Here is a 25,770-nt window from a genome sequence, read left to right on the forward strand (position 1 = left end):
TTCTGCCTCCCGAGTGCTGGGATTAAAGGCGTGCACCACCAACGCCCAACACTTGAGTTATTTTTCAAATAGCACCATTAAGAAAACAAAACTGCAAAAAAAAAAAAAAAAAAAAAAAAGCCAGGCAGTGGTGACGCACGCCTTTAATCCCAGCACTTGGGAGGCAGAGGCAGGCGGATTTCTGGATTTCTGAGTTCGAGGCCAGCCTGGTCTGAGTTCCAGGACAGCCAGGGCTACACAGAGAAACCCTGTCTCGAAGAGAAAAAAAGAAAACAATACCGCAGGGCGTGTGGGGGAGGGGGGGGGGGGGGGGGGGGAGGGGAGGGAGACTATTCAGTTTGCTAGCATTAAAACATTGTATTCCAAGAGCTTTTTAGATGGAATATTTTCTGGGATTATGATAATCCTTTTATTCTCTCAATTTTAATTTACCTTTGAATTATGAGATAAAATTTTGTGCCTTTTCTTTGAAAATAAGATTATAAAGAAGAAAAAGCTCCTTCAGGCTGCCTTAGTCGAATTTGAAGGGATTGGTAATAGTCCCATGGTTGGTCCCTAGAACAAGTGGGCCATAAGAGCATCAGTTTGTTCCTTGAGACAGTGGCACAGTTCAGTACTGCAGACTTATGGGAACTGCCCTACCACTGAGAGCCCTGGTTCACTGTGGACTAGGAATGACCAAACACTCAACCAGCCTTTTGTGCTAATACTTACATGCTTATATTTCCAGAAAGTTTGTGTTTATTGGAGAATCTTATTGAAAAGTTTTGATCTAAGATACCCAGTACTGTGTCTTTTCATCTGTGCTAAAAGCTCCTAAGGCTTTTTCTAGCACACTCCATACTTTGTTCTTCATTACTGAGACTGGAGAGCTAGCTGCTCAGCCTTAAGGTTGCACTCCTATGATGTAAGAGAAATAAAAATGTTTCACAGAGTACAGATTCATCGTTCAGAAGTTGAACTAAGTGCTGACATTTTCCTGATATGTTATTATACAAATAAAATATTAGTTACTGTCTTTTTTGTTGGTGAACACTGGAAATCCTGTGGTCATCCAGCATTTGTCACTTGAGTTCTGTCTTCATGTAGAACGTGCTGGAGGGTTTGTGTGGAGTTTTCTGTATTGTCTTTATTGCGGTTTTAGCATAGGAAAGTTGTGCAGCTTTTATTGACTCTGCTCTTTGGAATTTCAGTATCAGGTTGGACAGCTTTACTCTGTTGCAGAAGCGAGTAAGAATGAAACTGGTGGTGGAGAAGGAATCGAAGTCTTGAAGAATGAACCATATGAAAACGATGGCGAGAAGGGACAGTACACACACAAAATCTACCACCTGAAGAGGCAAGTGGGCTCCACCCGCAGCCTGCAGCATCTGTCTGTCTAGCTGCCTCCTTAGCAGTAGGCCCCACGAACTGCAGTACTCTGTGACCATATGTTATGGTTTAACTTGTTGTGTGCCCTTTGTTTTTATACTAAATTATGAAAGTGATAATCTGCCTGTAACAAAAATTCAAACACGGGGAGACTATAAACCTTCATCCTCAGTCTGGAGAGGGTGGTAGCATCCATCTGGAGAGGTCAGGTGCATCCACTACCCAGATTTGGTTCCTAGCACCCACATGGTCTCATTTTCTCTCAGTGGGATCTAGCACCACAGGTACCAGGTACTTCTCACCTCCACGAGGACCAGACATGCATGTAGTATGTACACATATACACACTTGAAATACTTTCAGGGTTATCCTTCCAGATCCTAGCTCACCTGTGTTTTTATTTGACATCTGTGGGAGTCTTTTTTTTTTTTTTTTTTAATGTCTCTGTGGGAGCCTCAGGTATTGTACTCAGGAAGACCCCCTCTGAGATAGGGCCCGTATTCACGGTGGAGCTCACCAGTTACACTAGACTGACTGGCACTGGGATGGTGGGTATAGATCACTGAGCCTAACACTTAGTTGTGGTTTTGGGGATTGAACAAAAGGGTCTCATGCTTACAAGACAAGAACTTTACAAATTGATTAAAGCCCCTAGCCCTCGTGTGTGTGTGTGTGTGTGTGTGTGTGTGTGTATCACAAGTGTATATGTATACACACAGCTCTTAACTCATGTCCCTGCAGTGCAGATGAGTTTAGATGATTAAGCTTAAAACTTTATCGTCACTTTCTTTTTTAAGGCCATGTCTCCATTTATGTACATGTGTGTGTTGTGTGTCACAAGTGTGGAGTTCCCTGTGGGGGCCAAAAGAGGATGGCAGGCTGTAGTGATCCTTCCTCTGTGTGTGCTGGAAACTGACCTCTGGCAAGTGCTCTCAACCACTGAGCTGTTTCTGCAGCCTCTTTTTTTCACTAAAAGTTTTGATTTACCCATTACTTGAGCTCTACAAACAGCTAGAAGATCCTTACTGAGAGCAGTGGGCTCTTTCTGGGAGGGCTCCATAAGCCAAAGGGTTTGATGTAGGAGAGTCTGTATTGGTCTAGGATGTCCTTTATAAATTAGTACTCCAAATGAGAAAACACTAGCTTGTTTCATGGCTGTGACAAAACTCCATGACCAAAGCCAACTTGGTGAGGAAAGAGTTCACTTGGCTGACAAGTCACAGCCCGTCCTCAGGCAGGCGCTGAGACAGGCCATGGAGTCAGGCTGCTCCCATGCTTGCTCAGCCTGCTTTCCTGTACCATCCAAGACCACCTGCCCAGGGTGATACCTACCTCAATGGGCTGGCCTCCCTTCCTTCTCAATCATTAATCAAGAACATATCCTTAGCCGGGCAGTGGTGGCGCATGCCTTTAATCCCAGCACTTGGGAGGCAGAGGCAGGCGGATTTCTGAGTTTGAGGCCAGCCTGGTCTACAGAGTGAGTTCCAGGACAGCCAGGGCTACACAGAAACCCTGTCTCGAAAAACAAAAAACAAAAAAAAAAAAGAAAGAATGAAAGAAAGAAAGAAAGAAAGAAAGAGAGAGGAAAAAAGAAGATAGCCTTACTAAAGTTGCTTGCAGGCCGTCTAGTGAGACCTTTTCTCAAAAGATCTTTCCAGCTGACTAGCTTATATCAAGTGGACAGAAAACCAGCCTTTAAAGTTGTGTGATGTCTCTTTTAAAAAATGTGTAACATCCTTTATTTGAAACCTAAAGGTTCAGATGTTAAGAAAACAGCATCTTATATAGAAAATGTCTATTACTGGGTCATTAGGTATTCATACTGTGTTCCGTGTTTTTAAAACCTAATCAAATAAGAAGTCTTGAAATTCATTAAAATGTTAGAAATGTTGATCACTTCCTGCTGAGATGTAGGTGATTTCATTTTTATGGGAAAGGAGTATTAAATGCCATTTTGAAACATCTGATTTAGGTAATTCTCCAGCCATTGATGACAACTCTTATAGTTGAAGAGAGCTATAAATATGGTCACTGCAAGTGACACTATTGATTAACAGCTTATTTGGACATGAGATTAGGACATTCAGGCTTGTAGTGCAGGGTTTCTAGGCTCCATAGCACCTTTTCTGTGTACCATCTCATAGTCAGTATATGAGTTTCACACAGGAAGACAGAGATACCCCTTGCTGTGGTCAGTAAATGACAGAGACTTGGTTACTCTGACTTTTAGTTTCTCTCTCTTATTTTTTTCTTTTTTTTCCTTCCAGAGAGGGTTTCTTTGTATAGCCCTGGCTGTCCTGGAACTCACTCTGTAGACCAGGCTGGCCTTGAACTCAGAAATCCACCTGCCTCTGCTTCCCAAGTGCTGGGATTAAAGGTGTGTGCCACCACCACCCAGACTTTTAGTTTCTCTTGGTCAGAGTATGAAGTCCAAGGCCTAAGGAGCCCAGTTGAGAACCCAGTGATCCCCTGAGGAGGAGCAGAAGGTAACAAAGGGGTGGTGAAGGCTGTCTGACTCTTGTGCCCATTCTTACCAAGCCCTTCAACCCCTGTCCAAAGATGGTAGCTATGAACAGAAATCTGCAGAGGCGTGAAAGGAGAAAGGGGAAGGGCAGCAGTCTGTGGGACAGGCCCTCAGATGCATTAGTGTCACACTGACTGCTGCTTAGCCATCGAGTAGTTACCTTACAGAAGGACACAGGTCACTTAGCAGCAACTCCGGCCGTCAGACTTGGCTTCCTCAAGGGCACTGTGTGAGCACTCTATATGGTGCCCGCTGTCTTTGAGCATTTTCAACTCTGCACCTAAGGAAGCCGAATGTGCAAGGGTCACAGTTAATTATTTAAGCCAAGTCATGTGCCCTGCCCCCACTTAACATCAGTAGGATGGTAGGTTTGGCTAAGACCACCAACACCTTATTTTACCAAATTTGTGAAATTCTGGGTTTTACTTGGCCCAGAGTAGCCAAAGACCAGACCCCTGGGCTTACTGCTTACAGCCATTTTCATATGAAGAGCACCTGCTTGTGGTACTTGCTGCTGATAATTAAGGATGTTAGAATTCCCTTATGAATTTTATGGGCTTTGCATATTATTGGAGAGATACTGTTCAAATCTTCTGTTTTGGTTGGTTGGTTGGTTTTGGTTGTTTGGTCAGTCTCCACGTAGCTCAGGCTCATGCTTGCGCCCCCTCCTCCCTCAGCCTCTTTGAGCATGGGAACTGTCAGCTCTACTGCCATGTCTCACCTTTCCTTACTGTACAGAGCTTCTGTGTTAGGGCCCTATCAGAACTGATCTGCAGAACTACTCCCATTCTGTAGCCTGAGTTTTTATTTTTTTAAACAGTGCCCTCTGAAGCCAGAAAAGTTTATTGTTTTATGGAGTTCCAATTCACTGGTTTGTGCTTATCCCAAGTCACTGGTGCACTCCACCCTTCACCATTAAGTCTGTCCGTTTGGAGTTCATGTTGCCACCATCTGCCTACTCCCCCACTTCTGTTTAATTTTCACACAGTTATCTTAAAACTTGACCCAGGTTGTGTTGTTCTTCTCAAAGCTTTCAGTGACATATGACAAAGAATGAACTTCATACTCCAGCCTGTCGGCAAGCAGTCTGTCTAGTCTGCCTGCCCACTGCACACTCGCCAGCCCTGTCTGTCTTACTCTTCCTGCCGTGAGTCTCTTCTGCAGCACCCCACCCTTGCCCTGTGCTGCCCTGCAAGACAGTTGTTGATTTTTGTCTTCTGCTGTTTCTGCTTCCTCTCTGGGAAGAGCAGGCTGTGTTGGGATTGTCCCTGTTGGTTGTTTCCAAGCCCCCAGCAAGGCAGTCGCAGTCACTGAGCCTTGTGAGTCTGTTTTCTTCTTCCTCTTCTCCTGAGACAGTTGCCTTCCCCAGGCTGGAGAGGCTGCTCAGTGGTTAAGAACATATGCTGCTCCTGCACAGGACCTGGGTTCAGTTCCCAACACCCATGTCACGGAGCTCACGGTGCTGGGAACTTCAGCTCCAGCTTCAGAATGCTTCAGGTATTCTGAAGGCACATGTGTGAAGACAAAAATCTTACCATTTTAGTTTTTCAGTTGCCCTGGAAGGGAACAAATGGGTAATAACCATCATTCCATTATGATTAGATCCTAATACAGCCTCCTTTCAGAGCAGTAGAATAAAACTCTGCAGTTGGCTTTGATCCCTAGGTTGAATATTCTGAACGTGCGAGACAGGGCAGGCCTTCCGAAAGAAGCTTCATGCTTTAGAGTTTCATGGTATGGGAGTGCTGGTCTTAATCAGATCTGGACAGGGTACCTTGATGTGAGGCCTGCTAAGAACATCAGGAGTTACCATCCTGTGAATGCTTAGTGGAGGAGACAGCAGGAATGTCTCCTGTGTGCACTTTGAAGGCCTAGCTCCTTTTCATAAATCTGTTTACTATTCATTTATTTTTCTCAGGCTTCCTAAACTTACAAAGTGATTTTCAGTAGTGAGAGTGATTTGTAAGAGAGAGAGGAAAAATGATATCCATGCAGCCGATGCCTTGCTAAGAGTGTGGAAGAAGACCCGCTAATGAAGACCTCTCTTCCGAAAAGCTGAACTTGAATGATATTTTGTTTATTCCATGTTCATATTTCCCTAGATTTCAGTCATTACTAGACACATGAAGGCAGATTACTAGTGAATGTTCTTCTGCTGGGTGCAAAAGGGATAGTAAGTTTGGAGCATCTAGCTCAAAGATGAGAATTTTATTAACTTGAGTTTTTTAAAAAGGAACTTAAGTGGTAGAACCAGCCTTGGAAATCTGATAGGCAATAGTTGAAATTAGGATACAGAAATACTAAAAGTGGGCCTGGGGTGATGACCCAGTGGGTCATAGCACTTGCTTAGCAAGAATGAGGACCTAAGTTCAAATCCCCAAAACCCAGATAAAGACTGAACGGCTGTGCACACCTGTAACCTCGGATGGGAGGATTACAGGGGCTTGCTGGCATCCAGTGCAGCTCTGGATTTGGTGACAATAAGGAGGTGGAGAGTCAGAGGGCAGGGCAGTTGGCATCCTTTGGCCTTGAGTGTGCACACTGAGGAGTCAGCAGGTCTGATACTGGTTTATAGGTATTAGGTTTTTCCACTGTGTGGCCATATAGGATAAACTCTGTCTAATGTAATCTACAGCAGGTTTTGTCAGCCCTTTTTTCTAAGTTGACTACCTGAACTGGTGGCAAGTGTTTGCCATACTCTTGGATGAAGCTGGAATCCTGTAGTTTGTTCTAATTACACAAAATATAAGGGACTGTTGGTTTTAGTTCTTAGCTGTGTGAGACTTGTACTGGATGTTCTTTGAGTGTGCGTGTGCGTGTGCGTGTGTGTATGCATGCATTGTATATGCAGGTGAACTTGCCCACGCAGGCAGGCTCATGCATTCCTGAGTATGCATTATTTGTAGAGGCCTCAAGGCAGCAGTGAGGTGTGTGAGCATGTGCATGGATGCCATGGGCAGGTTGGGGGACAACCTGTGGGAACTGATCCTTCAGGATCAGACTCCAGTTGTCAGGCTTAGTGACGTGTGCCTTTATCCACTGCCAGCCTCTACCCTGTTTTCAAAGGCAGGGACCCAGAGCTTGCCCATAAACACTTGGGACTGGAGAGATGGCTCAGCGGTTAAGAGCACTGACCCCTCTTCCAGAGGTCCTGAATTCAATTCCCAGCAACCACATGGTGGCTCACAACTATCTGTAATGGCATCCGATGCCCTGCATGCAGGTGTACATGCAAATAAAGCACTCATATACATAAAAATTAAATAATTTTTTTAAAGAGAGTAAGCACTCAGAATTGGTCATCATTCATTGTCAGTTTTGAAGGATGTAAAGACACATGAAAAATACTTTGTCTCTCCTAGGATTGCTACTTGCTCTGCTACTCAAAATATCTTTCCCCCTGTGATGTAATTTGAATAGTGAAACTCCCAAGCTATGTCCCCATGTCATGTCCTCTGGGCCTGATATTTGGGGGCTCCTCACCGTCTGCTTGTTTAGCCTCCTGTGTTGAGCTAAGGGCTAGCTCCTGCCTCACTCTTACTACAGTCAGAAGGCCTTCCTGGCTCCCAAAGTTTCTTAACTTTGTTCTCTGTCTTATTGAATAAATAAATTTGAAATCTGCTGTGAAATAGAGTATATAAAGTGCTTGGAGTTGGGGTAGGATGCAGCCTTGACTTATATGATTTAGTGTCCTAATTATTAGACAACTCAGATGGTGGAACAGACCTTGCCTTGTGGGGTTTCTGCCTTGTGCCCAGTGTTGGCAGGTTGGGAGTTGAATTTAATCTGTGACAGTGTATCCTGGAGCTGCCCCCTTACAGTCATCTCTGTTCATAACATGTGCATCCCACTTGTATTTCTGTATAAAGTGCAAATGCTAGTCTTCCTACTTGTCAGTAACTGGTTGAGAGTAGATGCAGTTGCCTTTGGGGTTGTTGGTGGATAGTTTTCATAAGTTGTCTTTTTTTCAGTCTTTTTTAGTCTTTTTCCTCTGATCACATTTGAGGGTGGCTAGTGACAGCCATTTCTTGAACTTACAGAATTAATTTCTTGTAGGCTTTTCAAGGCAAGGTTTCTCTGTGTAGCCTTGGCTATCCTGGAACTCACTCTGTAGGCCAGGCTGGCCTTGAACTCAAAAGATCTACCTGCCTCTCAAGTGCCAGGATTAAAAGTGTGAGTCACCTTTACCCCCTACCTGGCTATTTGTTTTTCTCTCTTTCCCTCCCTCCCTCCCTCCCTCCTTCCCTTCCTCCTTTCCTTCTTCCCTTTCTTTCTTTTCTTTAAAATAGCATCTGGCTATCCTGGGACTCATTCTATAAACCTGGCTAGCGTCAAACTAGCGTCAGATTCTGCCTCCCTGCTCTGGGATTAAAGGTGTGAACCACCATGCCCAGCTCCTTTTTTTCCTTCCATGAGACAGGGTTCACTCTAACCCCAGGCTCAGAAGAGCTGAGAAAGGGCATGAGCCTCACCCTTGCTTTCCCGAAGCATCTTATGGTGTGGGATATGGTTTATCTTTCCTACTCATTGGTACAGTTCTTGAGGCCTGCTGTGTGCACTGCATTACGTGACTGTTGTTTAGACATGGCCCTGTATTCGTGGTTCTTTCTGTTAGGTGAACCCCGACTGTGTGAATACAGTGGTGTGCAGTGTGCAGTGTGTGGACTTGGTAACTTTAGAGTGAAGACCAGCTTCATCTTAAAGGTCAGATTTGCCTGCTGACCTCACATGGTGGTGAAGCTTAGTGGTACTGTGTTTGCCTACCATGTATAAAGCCATCCTTGGGACCACCAGAACATCAAACACACACACACACACACAAAATGGACAGCAACCCCTTATGTAGCTAAACCTTCTTAGCCATGTTTTAAACATTAATTTGCCACATGCTTGCTTTGGGATTGAAATGAACTGTCAGTGCCATCTAGCTCATCAGGCTCAGAATGTGATGACATCTTTGATAGCAACAGAACTGATGGTGTAGTTGAAAAGGTATCTGGTATCTTTCTCCTCACAGCAAAGTTCCTGCATTTGTGAGGATGATTGCTCCCGAGGGCTCCTTGGTGTTTCATGAGAAGGCCTGGAATGCTTACCCCTACTGCAGAACAAGTAAGCTGGTCCCCGCAGCATTGCACCCTGCTGCCCTTACGATGAGGAGAGGGACTCTTAAGTGCCCCAGTCTAAAAGGTTTTAAAACAAAGGTTCTAAAACAAAGCCTTCTCTGGGTTCTCAGACAGTCACTACTTGGGTGACGGCCAAGGAGCCACAGATTTTTCCTCAGACCTGTGTGTACCTCTAGGTTCACTCCCAGATGACAGCCAAATGGAGGTCCTGCTAACTGCCTGCTTTGGGGTGAACAAGTAAATAGAGAAATCATAGAGGCCATGTACGCTCAGAGGTGCCTTTTGGTGTGCTTCAGCGGCATTCTGGGAGGGGTGCTACAGATTTGTTTGCCAGTCTCAAGTGATGTCGGGCTTTTGTGATATTCTTAAAGTAAGGTAGATTATTATTCTTCATCCTGTCTTTGTACTCTGTAACCTAAGTTGAAGATCTCTTGGTGTCACTTGTGTAGAGACCATTTTGAAGACATGAGCTACTAAATGTTAATGTGTTTGGGATAGCTTAGTCCACCTGACTTAAGGTACTGGGACGGGCTGTCTTGACTCTTTCTAATTGAAATTTCTCCTGTTTCGGTGCCGCCTCCTCTCTGCCTCAGTTGTAACGGTGAGTAGCACACACTCTTCTTTTAACTTTATTTTTGCATTTTAATGATCCCCAACTTCTGCTGGCCTTTTGCTTAAGTTCCATTGCTTAACGATCTCTCCCGTGTCCTCCCCGCCATTCCCGCCTCAGATGTTTCTGTGCTCCCACCTCCAGGTTTGCTTCACATTGCTTTCTGGTTTTATTTTGCTTTTGCTACTTACTCTGAATGCCAGAGCTGCTCAGCAAACCTTACAGATTGTTTTTTCTGCCCCTGTCCTGCATGACAAGTGGGAGTGGTTGAAATATATAAAAGCACCATGTGCCGTGCCCAGCAAGTTTGTAGAAATCAGGAGCCTGGGCTGCCCAGGTTTGGACCCCAGAGTCACATGGTGGCTCACAACCATCCATAAATCCAGTTCCAGGGAATCTGATGCCCTCATCTGCCTTCCACAAGTACAGACACACAAGTGCCCACATACATGGATGTAGGCAAAACACTCACATACACACATACACTAAATCTAAAGTTGACATGGAGAACGGGGGCTAATGGCTCTGGCTTTGGAAAGAGATCCACACTGGGGTGCTGTGCTAGGAAGATTTCTACAGAACTGTGCAGGGTGGGTCACATTCTTGTGTTTTCTGCAGAATGAATACATGAAAGATGACTTCTTCATCAAAATCGAAACATGGCATAAACCTGACTTGGGAACAATAGAAAATGTAAGTTTCCACTCTGCACTCCAGAGGCTAGGGCATGGCTGCTTCATGGAATGCTTGGTCAATGTGTGCAAGGCCCCGGCACCATCAGCATGGTCCCAGCTGCACTTGAGTGATTGAGACTTGGAAGTGGGAGTAAATGGAAGCAGGCCACTCTCCCCAGTGCTGTGGTGACCCTGGATTAGATGAGCACTGGGCCACACAGCTGTGTGGGCATGGAGTGTGGCAAGCAAGCCAGAAACAAAGGGGCTTCCTCTGTCAGTCCCTGCCTTGATGCTGAGTGGACTCTTCTGAGATTGCTGTTTTTATCAGCTACTCTTGTTTGGAGCAGGGAGAAGGCTGCAGTCTGTTCTTACCGGGTGGTTTTAGATTGTTTTCTGTGTGCTCACCAGAGCAGTTGTATAAATATCAGAACTGATTGCTCTAATGTCTACTGCCACTTCACTTCTGGGCCAGGGCTGATGTCAGGGAATGACCAGAGGGCAAGAATGCGAAGGTGCGTGGTTACAAAGAATGTTGACAAGCTCCTGACTACGTTATGATAAGGTGGCACACATTCAGACCCGAGCTGCAAGAACATCTGCCAAGACTCTGGAAAGTAACCGTGAAGGCTTCCTTAGGAGCTAGGGGAGGCGTGTGGCAAATCCTGGTGCCTTTATCCCGTGGTCTCAAAATGTATCTGCAGACCTGGAGCACCAGCATCTAGAGGCCATTAGAATGTCTATGCTCAGGCTGCCCATCTTCTGGTGCACACCCACATTGAGGGTTACTGCTCTCCTAGAGAAATGTGAGTCAGTGAAGGGCTAAATTCTAGTTACAGCTGCTCTGCCACTGTGCTGGTTCATCACTGATGCCCATTGTAGACCTGCAACTTGAATTTGTGTGCTTGCCAGCTGATCTGTTTTTCATAGAAATTCTTTAAAATAACCGTCTAAGAGAAGGGCTGTGCAATGGTTATATCTTATGTGTACTTACCCTGCCATTCCCAGCTTTCAGATGGGCTATCTATTGTGTTAAAATAGTTCACAGAGTTTGAGAAATTACCGAGTAAGAAGTTAACACTAAAAACAAACGAGCTGGAGAATAGGCAAATCCTTCTCTAAAAGAGTGTTGGGTGGTTCAAGACAAGGCTTCTCTGTGTAACCCTAGTTGTCCTGGAACTTACTCTGTAGACCAGACTGACCTTGAACTGAGATCTCATTGCCTCTGCTTCTGAAGTGCTGGGATTAAAGACATGAGCCACCCTCACCCAGCTAAATCATTCTTTTTAAAAGATCTTTAAAAGTATTTTCTTTGAGGAGGGGGTACCCATGAGTGCAGGTGCCAGAGGAGGTCAAAGCCTTCCCTGTTCTGTGCAGCTGGAGCTCTAGGCATTTGAGGCCTAACCAGATGATGCAGGAACTGCACTCCGATGCTCTGCTAGAGCAGTCGGTGTTCCTAACCACTGAGCAATCTCTCCAGCCCTAGTGCAGCTTTTGAAGTCTGGTTGTCACATGACCTTTGCTAGCCTAGGATTTAAGGTTTGCAAGCGTATATCATTTGCAAACAGGGAAGATACATTTTGTTACATGAATGACCTGTTAGTACTGCTGTAGAATAGCCCTGACATAGGTCTCATGTTTACATCTACCCCTCATTAGGGAAGCTATAGAAAGGGTACAAGCTGTCCAGGTGTCAAGACTGTCAGCTGTGCTTACCGCAATAGTGATTTCATCCCTAGTCGTAAGGGATGGATGTGGAGTGTAGTGCTTTCCTGATGAAGAGCACACTAAAGTTTTCTGTTTCCCACAGGTTCACGGCTTAGATCCGAACACATGGAAAACTGTTGAAATTGTCCACATAGACATTGCAGATCGAAGCCAAGTCGAGCCAACAGTGAGTACTCCTTATGGCATCTCGAGGTGGCCCTGTCACAGCTCACAGTGCTTCTCTGTCTTCTGTGGTCTGCATTCTCGCACTGAAATGATCCTGGAGCTCAGGTCAGCCCTGGCTGCAGAGACCCTGGAGGGAAAGCTTGGTTCTCTTCTGGGTTGTAGGGGCCCTTTAAGAAAGGGGAGAATACCTGCATCTGTTGGAGAGTGTTTGCTCGAGAATTGTCTCTAGAAGTGTTCTGTTTTCTGCTTGGAGTCACAAAGATCCTTTGTACTTCCCATGTATGAATAAGTAAACATCTTTCTCACATATGTTTCGTGGAGCTCAGTTAAGGCTAGCCTGTTAGAATACTTGCTGTATCATTTTTTAACCAGCTAGCAAGCTCTATTGACTCTTGCTTCTTAGATTTTGTGTGTGCATTTGTGTGTGCATGTGTAAAGAGATTGCCACAGCACACATGGAGGTCAGAGGACGACTTTCAGGAGTTGGTTCTCTCCTTCCACCTTCACATGGTTTGTTACAAGGTCAAACTCAGGTTTGGGGATCAAGGACGTTTATCCATTGAGCCATCTTGTAGCTCTGTTTTGATTCTTACTAAATGTAAATACCTGAACCTGACTTAATGACCTAACTCCCTCCTCCCTCAGGACTGTGAAACTCCCCATGCCTGGTTAAGATGCCCGTTTTTATTTTCACTTGCAAAGGTTGGTAAACATTAATAGTATGCAGGTACTGTGTTGCTCTGCAGTGCCACTGTGGACATTTACAGATAGGATGGCTGAGGACTGTCTTCTGCTCTGCTGGTACCTCCCTGGTTTGCTTTGTTCACAGACTAGGTATTCAGTGTCCCTACCATTTCTGTTTTTAGGGCATAATCTCTGAGTTTGAACAGTGTTGTCAGCTTATAGAACAGAAATAACTCAAATACAGTATCTAATTTTACTGTGAAATTTAAAGGAAAATCTTCTAAAACAGGTCTCTGAACCCCACTCTTTTAGGGCTCCTCCCTACTTAGAAGTTTCAGCCTTGTCCTGGGGAGGTGGTATAGTGAGTGTGCTCCCAGGGACAGAGTTTGATACAAAGGTGACTTCTGTTTTCTGTACATATATAAATAAATGGATGAATGGATGTATGGATGGATGTGTGGGCACTGAGTACTGGGCATAAGCCTGGATTTTTTAAAAAATCGTACTGTTTGAAGTTGCTTCAATTTCAGTGATGTTTCCACGTTTGAAATTATGTAGGGGAGGCTATTTTAATCTGTTCAAGTGGGGACTATTCGAATGGTCTGCTCCTTTTGTTGGGGTTGTCTTTAGCCGTGGTTTACTGTGTGTAAAAGAACAGTGAGCAGAAGAGAAGTGACTAGGACGAGACAGGTCAGCAGGTTGGCTGGGTGCCTAGCATAGCTGCCCACAGACAAGGTGGACCAGGTGCTCGGGGGACAGCATCGACTGTTGACACACTGGTACTTGAAGTGATGTGTTGTCCAAACAGAATAGAATGGCGGAATCACCCACACCTGAGCCTTCATGCTGCTGTAGAACATGGGATATTCGTGACTATGCAGAGAGCATGAGGAATTTTTGTCCCTAGATAAAAGTAGATAGTGTCTGAGGATGTGGCCAGAGTAACCCTCTACTCCACTACCTTGCAGGTGAGAAGACCATCCATCTGCAAAGGCTGCACAGGTGGGTCTGTGGGGGTGCTGGTTAGACTGGGTGGATAATGCAAAGAATAGACTGGACCCGGCATTGTGATTGGTGGGAATGGTTGTGCCTAGAAAACAGGTTTTAGATTCAGATTCTGGGGCTCTGCCATCTGCTGGCTCTTTGGTCTTAGGCAAGGTTATGTGACCACCCTGTACCTTTTTATCTTCTGTAAAAGGAGGACAACTATCACACAGCACTGAATGTAGGCACCTTGTAGCAGCCAGGTTAGTATGTGCAGGCCTGGCTATCATTGCCAGCCTCACTGTGCTGCTGTCATCAGACATTTCAAGTGCTCACCTGAGGTTTGTTTTGTTGTTGTTGTTGTTGGGTTTTGTTTGTTTGTTTGTTTTGTTTTTCGAGACAGGGTTTCTCTGTGTAGACCAGGCTGGCCTCGAACTCAGAAATCCACCTGCCTCTCAAGTGCTGGGATTAAAGGCGTGCGCCACCACCACCTGGCTGTGTTTTTTTTTTTTTTTTTTTAAATAAGTGTGTGTGTGTGTGTGTGTGTGTGTGTGTGTGTGTGTGTACAGAGATTTATTTATATATGTGTGCTTGTGTACATGTATTCATACATGTGCATGTGTGCCTAGGAAGGCCAGAAGACTGTCAGGTCCCCCTGGATCTAGATAGTTATGAGCTACTTGGTGTGGGAAACTCTGGTTTTCTATTTTCTACAAGAGAAGTTTCCCCAGCCCAGTTTCTGTGGTTTTGCTTTCCAGGGTTCATAACTCCTGTTTGTAAGTTTACACTTCAGATATAGGTAGATGCAAACTTAAAAAATATTGAATTTACCCTACCTTTTTTATTGTGATAAAGTGCACACAGCATAAAGCTTAATATTTGAATCCTCTAAATGTGTACAGTGCAGTGGTGGCATATAGTGTATTCACAGTTGTGTAACTGTCACTGTCTAGTTGTGGTGTATTTTTGTTACCCCTGAGGACACACTGTCAGTCACCAGCCCTTTATTCCCCACTGCTTCTTAACCCCAGTGTTTTGTGACCACTGGGATTTGCCTGTTAGGTATTTCCCAAACACCACATACCCTGCTGTGTCTGGGTGCTGTTCAGACTGTGTGTTTTCAGGTTTTATTTGTATGGTAACCTTGTTTGGGCATGACAATATCACATTGGGGGATATGCCACTGGTGTCACAGTGGGTTTTTGGTCTGTGTGCTCTCCTTGTCCTGATAATGAAAGTGTAACTGATATTGTATAGGAACATTAAAAGAACCCAGCTTGAGGGACTGGACCAAGGAGCTGGATTCAGTTCTCAGCAGCCACGCCCAGTGGCTCACAGTTGTCTGACTGCAGATGCAGGGATCTGATGCACTCTGGCCTCCCTGCGGACCTGGTATACACACACACACACACACACACACACACACACACAACTAAAACACTCAAGGGCAGTTTTGTCACAGCAGGCACCATGTCAGGGCACAGGGCACATACTGCCAGCTCAGCCCTGTGGTAGCTTTCCAGGATCCGTGGTAATGCCTCAAGGTTTACAGTCTGGATGAGGCTAGTCTTGTACCATGATCTACCTAAGTAGTGGAGGTTCACAGTGGTGTGTTGCAGAGGACAGAAGTTCATCAAGGACTCAGGCTTAGAAAGGCAAAGGTGAGTAGACTCTCTGGTTAAAGTGGCCCAGGCCTATGTATTTATTACCTGTCTCCTGTCCTCACCACTGTTCTGTCTCAGTCCTGGCTTGTGTTTATCTTTTCTATGTAGAACTTGGACTTGAGGGAAGAGTCCTGCTGTTAGCGTAGGGTTCTTTAATGTAGGAGTAGCTGCTGAGGCTGATGCACGGTTCTGTGGTGACTGCAGGAAAGAAGGGTAAAAGTTCAGTGTCTCCTCTGAGTGAAGGTCAGCCTGTGCCGGTGAGTTTCTGCTGGAGTAGACATTCATTGTTGCCAGTGGAATCACAGCCTGATTTGGCAGGGCAAGGAAACATTCTCATACTTGACCTATGGAAGATACATACGGAAAACTAATCTGTCAGGATCACCACTGTGCATGCCCCTCCACCTAACACAACTTCACTTCTAGTAATTGGCATGTGGTGTTGCGTGACAGGTTTTGAAACCCCAGATTGGAAACTGCAGTTTTAAGTGTTCACCAGTCAGGAGGCTACTAGACTCAGGGAGGCTCACGTGCTAGAGGCCATTCACTGGATGGAGGGAGGTGCTCTGCCCTAGTAGAGAGCCCTTCCTAAGACAGTGTGGGGTGGGGGGCTGAGGAGGATGATAAGGAAGGGCCAGTGTGACACACTTCCCCTGTGACACCTAGTATCTGAGAAGGGAGGGAGAGCAGAGTCTTGAAGCATGCACATCTAGAGGGTACCACTGCCGCTGCCCCCCTGAAAACAAAAAAGCAGGGCAGGAAGAGTTGAGGTCTGGTAGACATACATGTGCAGTGAATGGGAGATGCCACTGTCTAAGGTTCCCATTACAGCCTTACACATGGAGTGGGGTGCTGCTCAGAGATTGGATGATGTCAGCTCAGTGACTTCTCATCTTCTTCGCAGCGATCTCTGGTTAAAAGCAAGTCAGAAGGTCCCCGAGGCACCCTCCAATTTCATACTCCTGTAGAAGTTGTTGTGTGTGCCCCCAACCCCCATCTTAGCTCACTGCGTTTGTAATACATTTATGTTGAACTGTGTAGGTTTTTACTTTACGCTGAGTTAGCAAGCTGGCTTCTTTCTTGCTGGCTTTCCTGTTCTTTCTCAGATACTGCTTTCAGTTCTTCATGTACAGTTCCTGAGCACGCACAGAGACCAGAAGGCATCAAGCATCTTTTCCAACTCCTCCCTTACTCTCTGAGGCCGGAGCATGGTTGTGTTTTGTTTTTGTCTGTATAAGCCTCAGAGGTTTTCCTCTTTCCAACCCTCAATGCTGGGCTTACAGGGGCATGTGACACCACACTCAGGAAACTGAATTCGGTTTCCTGGTTGTGCTGCAAGCACTTTAACTATAGAGCCGTGTCTTCAACTTGGAGCAAGCTTAGGAGCAAGCTTATAGCAACACTTTACGTGGTTGAGCTTATTTCTGTCCACTTTATAAGAAACAAAATAATTGCATTAGTAATTTTGAGAAAATAGGTAGCTAGGACCAGTTGGAATCAGGGTGGATATGAAATGATTGCAAGTGGGAGAACCAGGAATTTAAATGGAAGCTTGAATCTTTTCACTCCACCTGGTGGAAGTTCTCTGTCACTGCAAGTGGGTTTGCTCTAACCATTTCACTTCAGAGTGACTTGTGCCTGCTTTAGGGCTCAGCCTCTGCTGGACTATTAGATGGCATGTGTTTCTTTCTTATTGACTTGCTGTGTTTGCTCGTTCTTAGGAGCTGAATTTCACCATCTATTGAAGAGACTTACTTGACCCAGGGTGTATTGCATACTTGGCTGAATGCTTTGACATGTTTGTATAATTGAAGTGACATTGTCAGAATAAACTCTATAAACAAAGATTTGTTGTAAAAATCTGTCAGTGCAACTTAGGTTCACAGCACAGTTGCTATAGGAACCGTGTGCATGTAAACATGTCGGTTATCAGGGACATTTTGTTGATGCCTTTGGAAATTTTTTGTAAGACTTGGTTTAGATACATTATGGCTTACAGAGCTGGTTACTGGGCAGTCTGATATCTCTGTATAAATATCTCCACTCAGTTTCATTGCCTCTTCAGATTGTATCCACCTTGCAAAACAGGCTTCCTATTTAAGAGGAAGGCATGGAAGTGGAGTGCCAGCAAGGGCTTGTACCTCCCAAAGCCCTCTCAGGGACATAGGGTCCTTCCTGCTGGAGTTGAACAGAACACAATGTGCCACCAAAAACTTCTTCCCCCGTTCCTCTGTCCCAGTCTCTGCTCCATTTTCTCATTCAGTTGGGGCAGCAGGATGCTCGCCTCCCATCAGCCTAGCCTGAGGGAGGGAGGGCCTCTCTAGGGACGCTTTGCTGGCTGCTGCTGCTGTTGTCTCTTGCTGTTTTTGTTGTTGCTGCCGGTGCTTTCAAAGGCAGAAATGAGGAGGCTGAGGGACAAGGGTCATTTGTGCCTAGGAGTTTAACACTGACCTGGGCAACATAGGACGACCCCATTTCAGAAAAGCAAGCTAAAGAGAAGAAAGGAGAAAAGGCTGCCTGGAGCCTGGGTTTTCTTGTGCAGGCAGTAACAGGCAGAGCACTGCTGTAGCCTCTGCTGATCCCGCACCAGGGAAGCTCATGATGCCTGCACTGCAGACTCCAGGCTGCTGTCCGTGATCTGCTTTTGTTCACGTTAAAAATTGTCTTTTTACATTGTAAAGAGTTGGTATGTGCAGCGTAAAACATCCAAGTACAAGTTTAAAGGTTTCCCTTCTAACGTTGTTGATACACAGCCACAAATGTTTGGGCTTCTTTGACTGCCCTGATGAGATGTTCATGTGTAGCTGGAGCTTGTTTCAGAATGTACACAGACGCAGCCCTGAACATCTGCTTCTGCTTTGTTTGCTAAGGCACACCGTTTGAATATGGCCCTTTTAATCAGGCCCAGCACGCTGTCTAAGTAGCTTTCCATGATTTGTATACAAAAGTCACTTCCCAGGAGAGGAAGGCTCATGAACTTGAAGTGTGCACACCACTAACATCAGAGACCTTCAGTTTTGGAAGTAATTTGAAAGAAATGAGCAGTTTTTAAAAAAGAGAAATTGGAACCACATTTAAAGGTATTTATGTGAAATGAGAAAGAGTTTGTCAGCTTTTCTCATAGGTTAACACATGCTGTGTGACTTTATAACTTCCAGGATGGGTTTCTTTTTCTGTAGTAGAAATGATAAATGGTAGCTCAGAATTTTGAAATCTAAAGTTTTATTTATATCTAAAGACATTTTTATATCTTTACATCTAAAGATATTAATATACCTTAAAAGAAGTTAGTAATAGACCTATATTAGTGATTCTGAAGTATTAGATTACTGGAAAGATCTGATTTAAAAAGACAGTTGGTGGGTAGCGAAGTGGCTCTACAGAGAAGGGAGCTTCTGGGGACCTGAGTTCAGTCCCCCGGCTGCACATAGTGTAAGAAGAGGCAGCTCCTGCAAGTTGTCCTCTGGCCCCCCACATGTGCTCTGGTCTATAGGTATCCACACTCTCACACACACATACATACATGGATGCATGCATACACGCACAAGAACAGTCTTTTAAAATATAAAAATATAGCTCGATATGATGCACAATATTTTCCCCCATCATAAAACACAGCAGGTACAGAGAGAACGCCATTTCCCCTCAGGTTTCAGCATGACTGATATTTTTATTTGTGGCCAAAGTATTGTTTTTCAAATGAGACACTTTGAAACCAAAAATGACACAGTTTCAGGAACATGATAGATGACTGAAGATGGTATTCCTTGACAGGAAGAGGAAGAGGCAGCTATTTCTGAGTCACGGGAAAGAGTGCACACAGGGCTTTCACTCAGCGCCTCCGCTTGTTTGAGCCCCTCACCCCACTTTCCTCCTTGAAGCCAGTGTGCTGTTTCCATGTCATATTCATTCCAGATCTCCTTCCTTGTTTCCAGCTTTCCCCGTTTGCACATGTTCTCCCTGGGCAGGCTTGTGTTGTGGGCTTGGAATGTTCCTGTGCCCTGCATCCTAGGTGCCTGCTCCACTGCCTGGACCAGGATCCTAGGATTGGTGATTCCGGACTCTGGACCACCATCTTTTGCACTAGTCTCTTCCAGTAGAAAGACTTCTTGTAAGTAGCTTTCCCACATAGGGTCTGGCAGCAGAGTAGGGGTCTCCTTAGTACCACCTCCTTATGAGGAGGACACCTCTCTCTACCCTTCTTTTAGGGAATCCCATGAAGCACAGACTGCCCAGCTTTCCCAGTCAGTGACTCTGCTCTAGTTCACTGTCAGTGCACTCTGCTCCAGATGTAGGCCTGTGTTCCCACATCTGGGCAAGGCTGGAGAGGAGGAGGAGAAATCTCAGGTGGATGTCCAGGCTCAGAATTCACTTAACCTTTATGTGATGTGCTCTGTTAAGATATTTTCTGAGCTGCCATTTCCCCAGCATTGGTCAGTGGGGGTTTGGGGACAGGGAGCAGGAGCAAGACCCAAAGGTACTCTGGGAAGTTCACTTTCTAGAGTAGGTGCTCAGTTGGAAAGTTGAGAGCACATTACTTACAGCCAACGAGCACCTGCTAGTTCATCCCCTGCTTCTCAGAAACACAAGGCCTCTGTTACTTCCTTGATGCAATGAAATAGTAAGACCCAGCTTACTTGGTATTTAATGAAAAAAGGAATAAAAAGGAAACCACATGGCTGCTTCTAGGTATGGCAAAGGTGAAAGTTTATTATAGATATGTGGGATCACATGGCTAGAAGCAGAAACATCTGGGAAGTTCACAGTGGATATGACTAGGCTGGGCTGGGCCCTGTGGGGAGAAGAGGAGGGGAAAGACCACACCCTGAGGGCCTGAGGGAAGCCGGAGAACCTAGAGGCCAGGTCTGCTTTGATAGTTATGTAGGCACCTCAGCCTTTGTCCCAGGTTTAAAGCTCCAGGTGCATGGGACTCTGCCTGTTCCGGCTTTTATCTCTTTGCCTGGTAAGTGTTTCTTAGAGCCTAGAGCCCGCTGTGTGTTGGTCTAGTGTGTATTTCTGCAGATAAAAAGAATGATTGTACCCATCTAAAGAACACAAGTTTCTTAACCTGTCAATGGCTGATGGAGTAGATTGCAGGCCTGTGGCTTGTGTGGCCAGCAGTGCAGCCTCCCTCCATCCTCCATGGGAGCGTCTCTGGTGATTGCTGTAGGCTGGGCTGTTAAATGAGTACACGACTACTATAATTGAGGTGGCTGGCTTCATCTAAACTGCTCCTGAGCAGTACAGACAGCCTGGGACAGACAGCCTTGCAGCCTTATGCCAGGAGGGTGAAGAAGATCCTTGGTCTTTGTTTTGAGTCTGTTTTGTGGGGCTTTGAAGGAGATGGAGGTAACCAGGTTGGCCTTGAACTCCTAACCCTGCTTCAGCTTTCTGAGTGATAGGATTGTAGGCAGGCACCACTATACCCAGGCATGAAGTCATGTTCAAAGTGTGTACGTTGGCCTATTTTCCACTGGCCTTTTGCTATGATCTTTGGGTCTCTTTGGGGAGGCAGAACAATGCACCCCCTTTTTAATTATTGTTTGTGTTGGGTTTTTGTGTGCTGTGTATTGGGGTAAGGTGTCATGACTGCCCTGTGGAGGCTGGAGGTCACCCTTGTAGTCTGTTCTTCTACCTTTCCATGGGTTCCTGTGGTTAAGCTGAGGTTGGCAGGCTTTTATTTACCCGCTAAGCCCATTTTTCTGAAATTATGGAAATTACTTTTAGAAATTATACGCAGTTTGGTTTTAAATGTTTTAAATTACAAGTTTACATACTTTTACAAAAAGTTATTCTTAAATTTCCCTTTTTTGCCAAGTTGGTGAAATGGCTGAACTCATTAGTAAGGATATGACTTAGAGGAGTGTGCATTTTGGCCCTACTGTGTGCAGTGCTGGCTGGTCTGCCCTATGGTGTTTTTGGAAAGGCTTGGGCATTGATTTTGAGTTCTGCTAGGCCATGTCTATACATTGTATTTATTTGATGGATATTCTTGGTAACATGCTTTACTGCACTGTCTAGAGACAGAAGAATATGTTTTCTAAACAGTCTGCATTAGGGGTCTTCCCCTTCTTAAGAGTTCTATAGCATAGAATCTGGCTGGATTAATAGAAAATTAGTTTAAACCATGTGGGGTCATTGTTATTTTTCAGCTTTTGAGCTGATACTTTCTTGTAGTTTTGTTCACCCAAAGTTCCAGATTAACTGTGGCAGGTGACACCCTGATGACCAAGATAAGCTGTTTGTGTACACGTGCGCGTGCGTGCACACACACAGAGAGCGAGAGCGAGAGAGAGAGAGAGAGAGAGAGAGAGAGAGAGAGAGAGAGAGAGAGACAGACAGAGACAGACAGAGACAGACAGAGACAGACAGAGACAGAGAGAGCTGGCAGGAGTTGGTTTTCTCTCAGCCATGTTGCTGTCAGGTCAGCAGGCTTGGTGTCTAGGGACCTCTACCTGCTAAGCCACCTCCCCAGCCTGGCGCTGGCCTCCTGGTGAGAAGTCTGACTGATCCACGAGTCCTTTGGTTGCTTCCTTCTCATGGGAGCAGACACTTAGTCCCTTTTGTTTGTAAGAAGAGCCGAGACATTTCCCCCTGCCCCAAACATGTAGCTAATCAGTGATGTGTGAGGTAGACCTTGGGAGGCTCAGCTCACGCTGCACACATGAAGGTGGGAGGATTGCGACCCAGTGGCCACTGCAGTGATGGCTGCAGGGTGAAGTAGCTCCCCAAACGGAGGGAGAAGACAGCTTCAGGCCAGAGGTGGCTGGTCTGGCCATGCTCAGGAAATGGACACTTTCCATTGTCATCTCACTAGTCTTTGCCTCGAATGAAGCAAGCCCTTGGTGGATCTCTTTTATAGCGAGTTGTAAAGGATTCTCTCCCACCACCAACAGCTTCAAAGATGATATAAATAAATGCAAGCATGGTTACCACTAAAAATAAATGTGAAAATATTTTTCCACTTTAGTCTGCTGCCTTACATGGTCAAGCACTTCCATGGATTTACAGAGGACTGGTGCCTTTGGAGGCATGATGTGTAGCAGCGCCCTCTTGTGGTAAAATATCATACTGCTTGTTCCATGGGTATGGTTCTGTTGAAAATCAGTCTTTAAAAGCATCTCCACAAAAAGTACCTTCTGACTGGGCATGACTACCAACTTAAGTTTCTTCCAGATTTTAGAAGAAAAACAGTGGGGATGGTGGGTGAAGGAAGGCTTCCAAGAGCCAGAAATTTTTTTGAACAGCTTCCTGTTAAAATATGTTTTCAGAGGTGTAATTTTGTGTGTGTGTGTGTGTGTGTGTGTGTGAGAGAGAGAGAGAGAGAGAGAGAGAGAGAGAGAGAGAGAGACAGAGAGACAGAGAGACAGAGAGACAGAGAGACAGAGAGAGACAGAGAGGTGTCATACCCTGGAGCCCTGATTAGCCCAGAACTTGCTGTATAGACCGGGCTGGCCCCTGACTCCCAGTCCTGGGATTGAAGGTGTGGCCAGCTTGGTGTCAGTGTGACTTATGTAGAGACTGTAGCCTGAGCAGGGGTGAGGTCCTCCAGCCCTGCTTTCAGCTATAGTTTTGCAGACAGCAGCCTGATCCCTGCTCCTGTAGCATGAGTAATGAGGTCAAGCAGAGACCATCCTTTCCCTTCCCCAGGGTTACAGCAGAGAGCACTGCTGTGCTGTCTGGTTCAGTCCAGCAAGAACAGTGCTTTGTTACTGAAAGGAAATGGCTTTGTAATGTGTCACACAGGACCCTGGGCTGAGGAGCTGCACAGTAGGTAGGGCACACCTGGACCAGGCAATGGGCAATCTCCTTTTAGTTGATGGCATTTGCTGTAGTATGCTCTGTGATGTGTGTCAGCCAAAGGGGACACAAACTGTTAAAGCACCGCCAAACACATTTTAGAGGTGGTCTGGTTTAATATGAGTGTTCAGGGGACACCATTGCTGTCATTGGCATGTTTATGGATTAATTCATTTCATTGACATCTACAGTCTTAAATGCCTGAAAACGTGTGTGTGTGTGTGTGTGTGTGTGTGTGTGTGTGTGTGTGTGTGGAGTGTGATGGGTGATGTGGGTCTGGGGTGCGAATGTGGTGGTCAGAGGAAGACTGTAGAGTGGCGTCTCCTCCTCTGCCTTTAGACAGGTGCTGAGCTTTCCTGAGCCACAGCTCACGCTGCAGGCCCCTGGGTCGGCTGAGGAGGTTGCCCAGCTCAGTGCTTCAGGTTTTTGTAGGGTGTGGTTCTTTGTTTTTCTGTTCCTTTGTCTTTTGATTTTTGTTTTAAAAAATCAGGAATCCTTCAGCAGATTCACCTGACTCTGCCTCCTGAGTACTATGGTTAATGGCACGGCTCTTCACTTTTAAGCAGTATACCTATATAAACATAAAGGAAGGGTACTGTTAAACACGTGGTCATTCTGTACATAAAGCATGCCCACACCAGTGAGCCCACCTCCCTTGGGGGAGGGGCCGGAAAGGGGAGCACAGGCAGTTGCTTCAGGCTCTTTGAGCCTTCACACTCTACCTCATCTCTCTCCTTTGGGAGCACGTTTGTCCTCCTTGCTCTGGTGTCAGGTGTGCAGTGTCGCATCACACATTTGGTAGTCAACTTTTTTAGCTGACATTGCTGGGGGGGAGGGGCTCTGTCTTCATAAACACTGCATCGACTTCTGACAAGGAAAGGAGAGTGTTGGGAAGCAGGAAGAAGCCTCTAGTCAGGTTGTTCTCTAACCTGGCAGTGCCTGTGGTGACATCCGAATGGCCATAGGTAGCTAGGCTATCGTAAACACTCAATCCACCTGGGATCATCGTGCCACTCCAGGCCTGTGTGGGGAATCTCTGTGGCATTAGGAAGACAGTGACTGCTCTGTGCACACTCCCCAGCCTCTAGGATCACACCTTTGATCTCAGAACAGGTGTTTATAAAGGCAGCTTTCAGCATTCATTGGGGAAAGCAGAAGGATTCATGAAGCCGCTAGATCATACAATATTTTTAATGCAGTTTTGTTCCTCTGAGGTACATCCAGTAACAGAAACTAGGCCAACAAGTTATTGACAATTAGTGGTCCTTTGGGATTCTGCTTTAATGAATAGATAAGAATGATTTGTAATTAGCATAATAATTATATGCAAATGAAGGCTTCTGAATTGCTCTAAAACACTTGTGAACTGTTTAAACAACCCTCCTGAGATCTTGTTACTCTATTAATTTGTGTAGCAAATCTTTTTTTCATAGATCATGCAAAGATAAACTTCAGCCCAGCCCCTATGCCAGTGATTATAAACTCCAAGGTGGTAGGACCTGAATTAATGAGATTTACTTATACTGTATTAATGGTACTCTGTGGGAGCCTGCAAGGGTGAGGAGTCACTGGGGATATGTAATTAAAAACAGAAAAGAAAGCTGCTGATTGGAAAAATAACTGTTGGAATCAGTTTCTTAAACAGGTTAGTAAATGTTATTTCTTTCTCTGCTGTTGTACCATATAGCAGAGCTATTTCCCTGCCACAGTAACATTCAACACAAACACTTGAAGCTGGCTGACCGCTCTGTCAGCCCCAGGCATGCACTGGGGTCAGAGCCGTTTCCTGTCCTGTCCTGTCCTTCCTTTCTCCTAAGGCTAGGATATTTAAGGGTGGAGCAGTGCTCATAGACCGAGTGCTTGATTGGTCTTCACTTCCACTCAGCCTCTCTCCTCAAGCTCTGCTAAGCTGAGCAGCAGTGCCATGCATTTTAACTTCAAGATTATCTCTGAGCTGTTTGAACAGACACCTAATTAATCATCACATGCTAACACAGAACATTTGATAGCAGGCTGCAAGACCCTAACATTCACTTTGTGAAATCCCCTGGCCAGCCAGTGAAGCTGGTCTTTATGAGCAGGTGTCACAGGAGCTGGGCTTTGGAGTAGCTGCTCCTCACGCCTCGCCCACACCTGTGCTAGCTGACCCAGGATTACTTTAAGCAGTTTCTGGTGTCTCGGCTCATCTTGATTTTGCACAAGCTGTCAAGCTCACCACCCACTTCCCTTCCCCATTCATAATCATGAGTTCAGTCTGGGCTCAAGGACTTATTTAGGTTGGCTCAGCACAGGTTTTATGCTTGCATTTTAGGGAACAGCCACTATGCTAAAAGATTCATAAAACTAATATTCTTTGTCTTCAAAATTAATCTGGTTTCTGTTGAGGGTCTCTGTTGAGGGTGGCAGTAAGTAACAGATGCGTACCCATGAGGTAGCACAGCTTTTC

The 25,770-nt window shown here is 45.5% G+C and overlaps 1 protein-coding gene across 1 annotated transcript in view; it reads left to right on the forward strand.

The window, feature by feature from the left end:
• Window positions 1-25,770, forward strand: part of Pitpnb (phosphatidylinositol transfer protein beta) — a 49,497-nt gene that overhangs the window by 6,175 nt on the left and 17,552 nt on the right. The window contains exons 3-7 of the mRNA XM_076922386.1: window positions 1,194-1,339; window positions 8,913-9,004; window positions 9,612-9,619; window positions 10,247-10,321; window positions 12,110-12,193. Coding sequence (XP_076778501.1) covers window positions 1,194-1,339; window positions 8,913-9,004; window positions 9,612-9,619; window positions 10,247-10,321; window positions 12,110-12,193 — 405 coding nt within the window. The remainder of the gene's footprint in view (window positions 1-1,193; window positions 1,340-8,912; window positions 9,005-9,611; window positions 9,620-10,246; window positions 10,322-12,109; window positions 12,194-25,770) is intronic.

Source organism: Arvicanthis niloticus, chromosome 24 (assembly GCF_011762505.2).
Source record: "Arvicanthis niloticus isolate mArvNil1 chromosome 24, mArvNil1.pat.X, whole genome shotgun sequence".
NCBI classification, from domain to species: Eukaryota; Metazoa; Chordata; class Mammalia; order Rodentia; family Muridae; genus Arvicanthis; species Arvicanthis niloticus.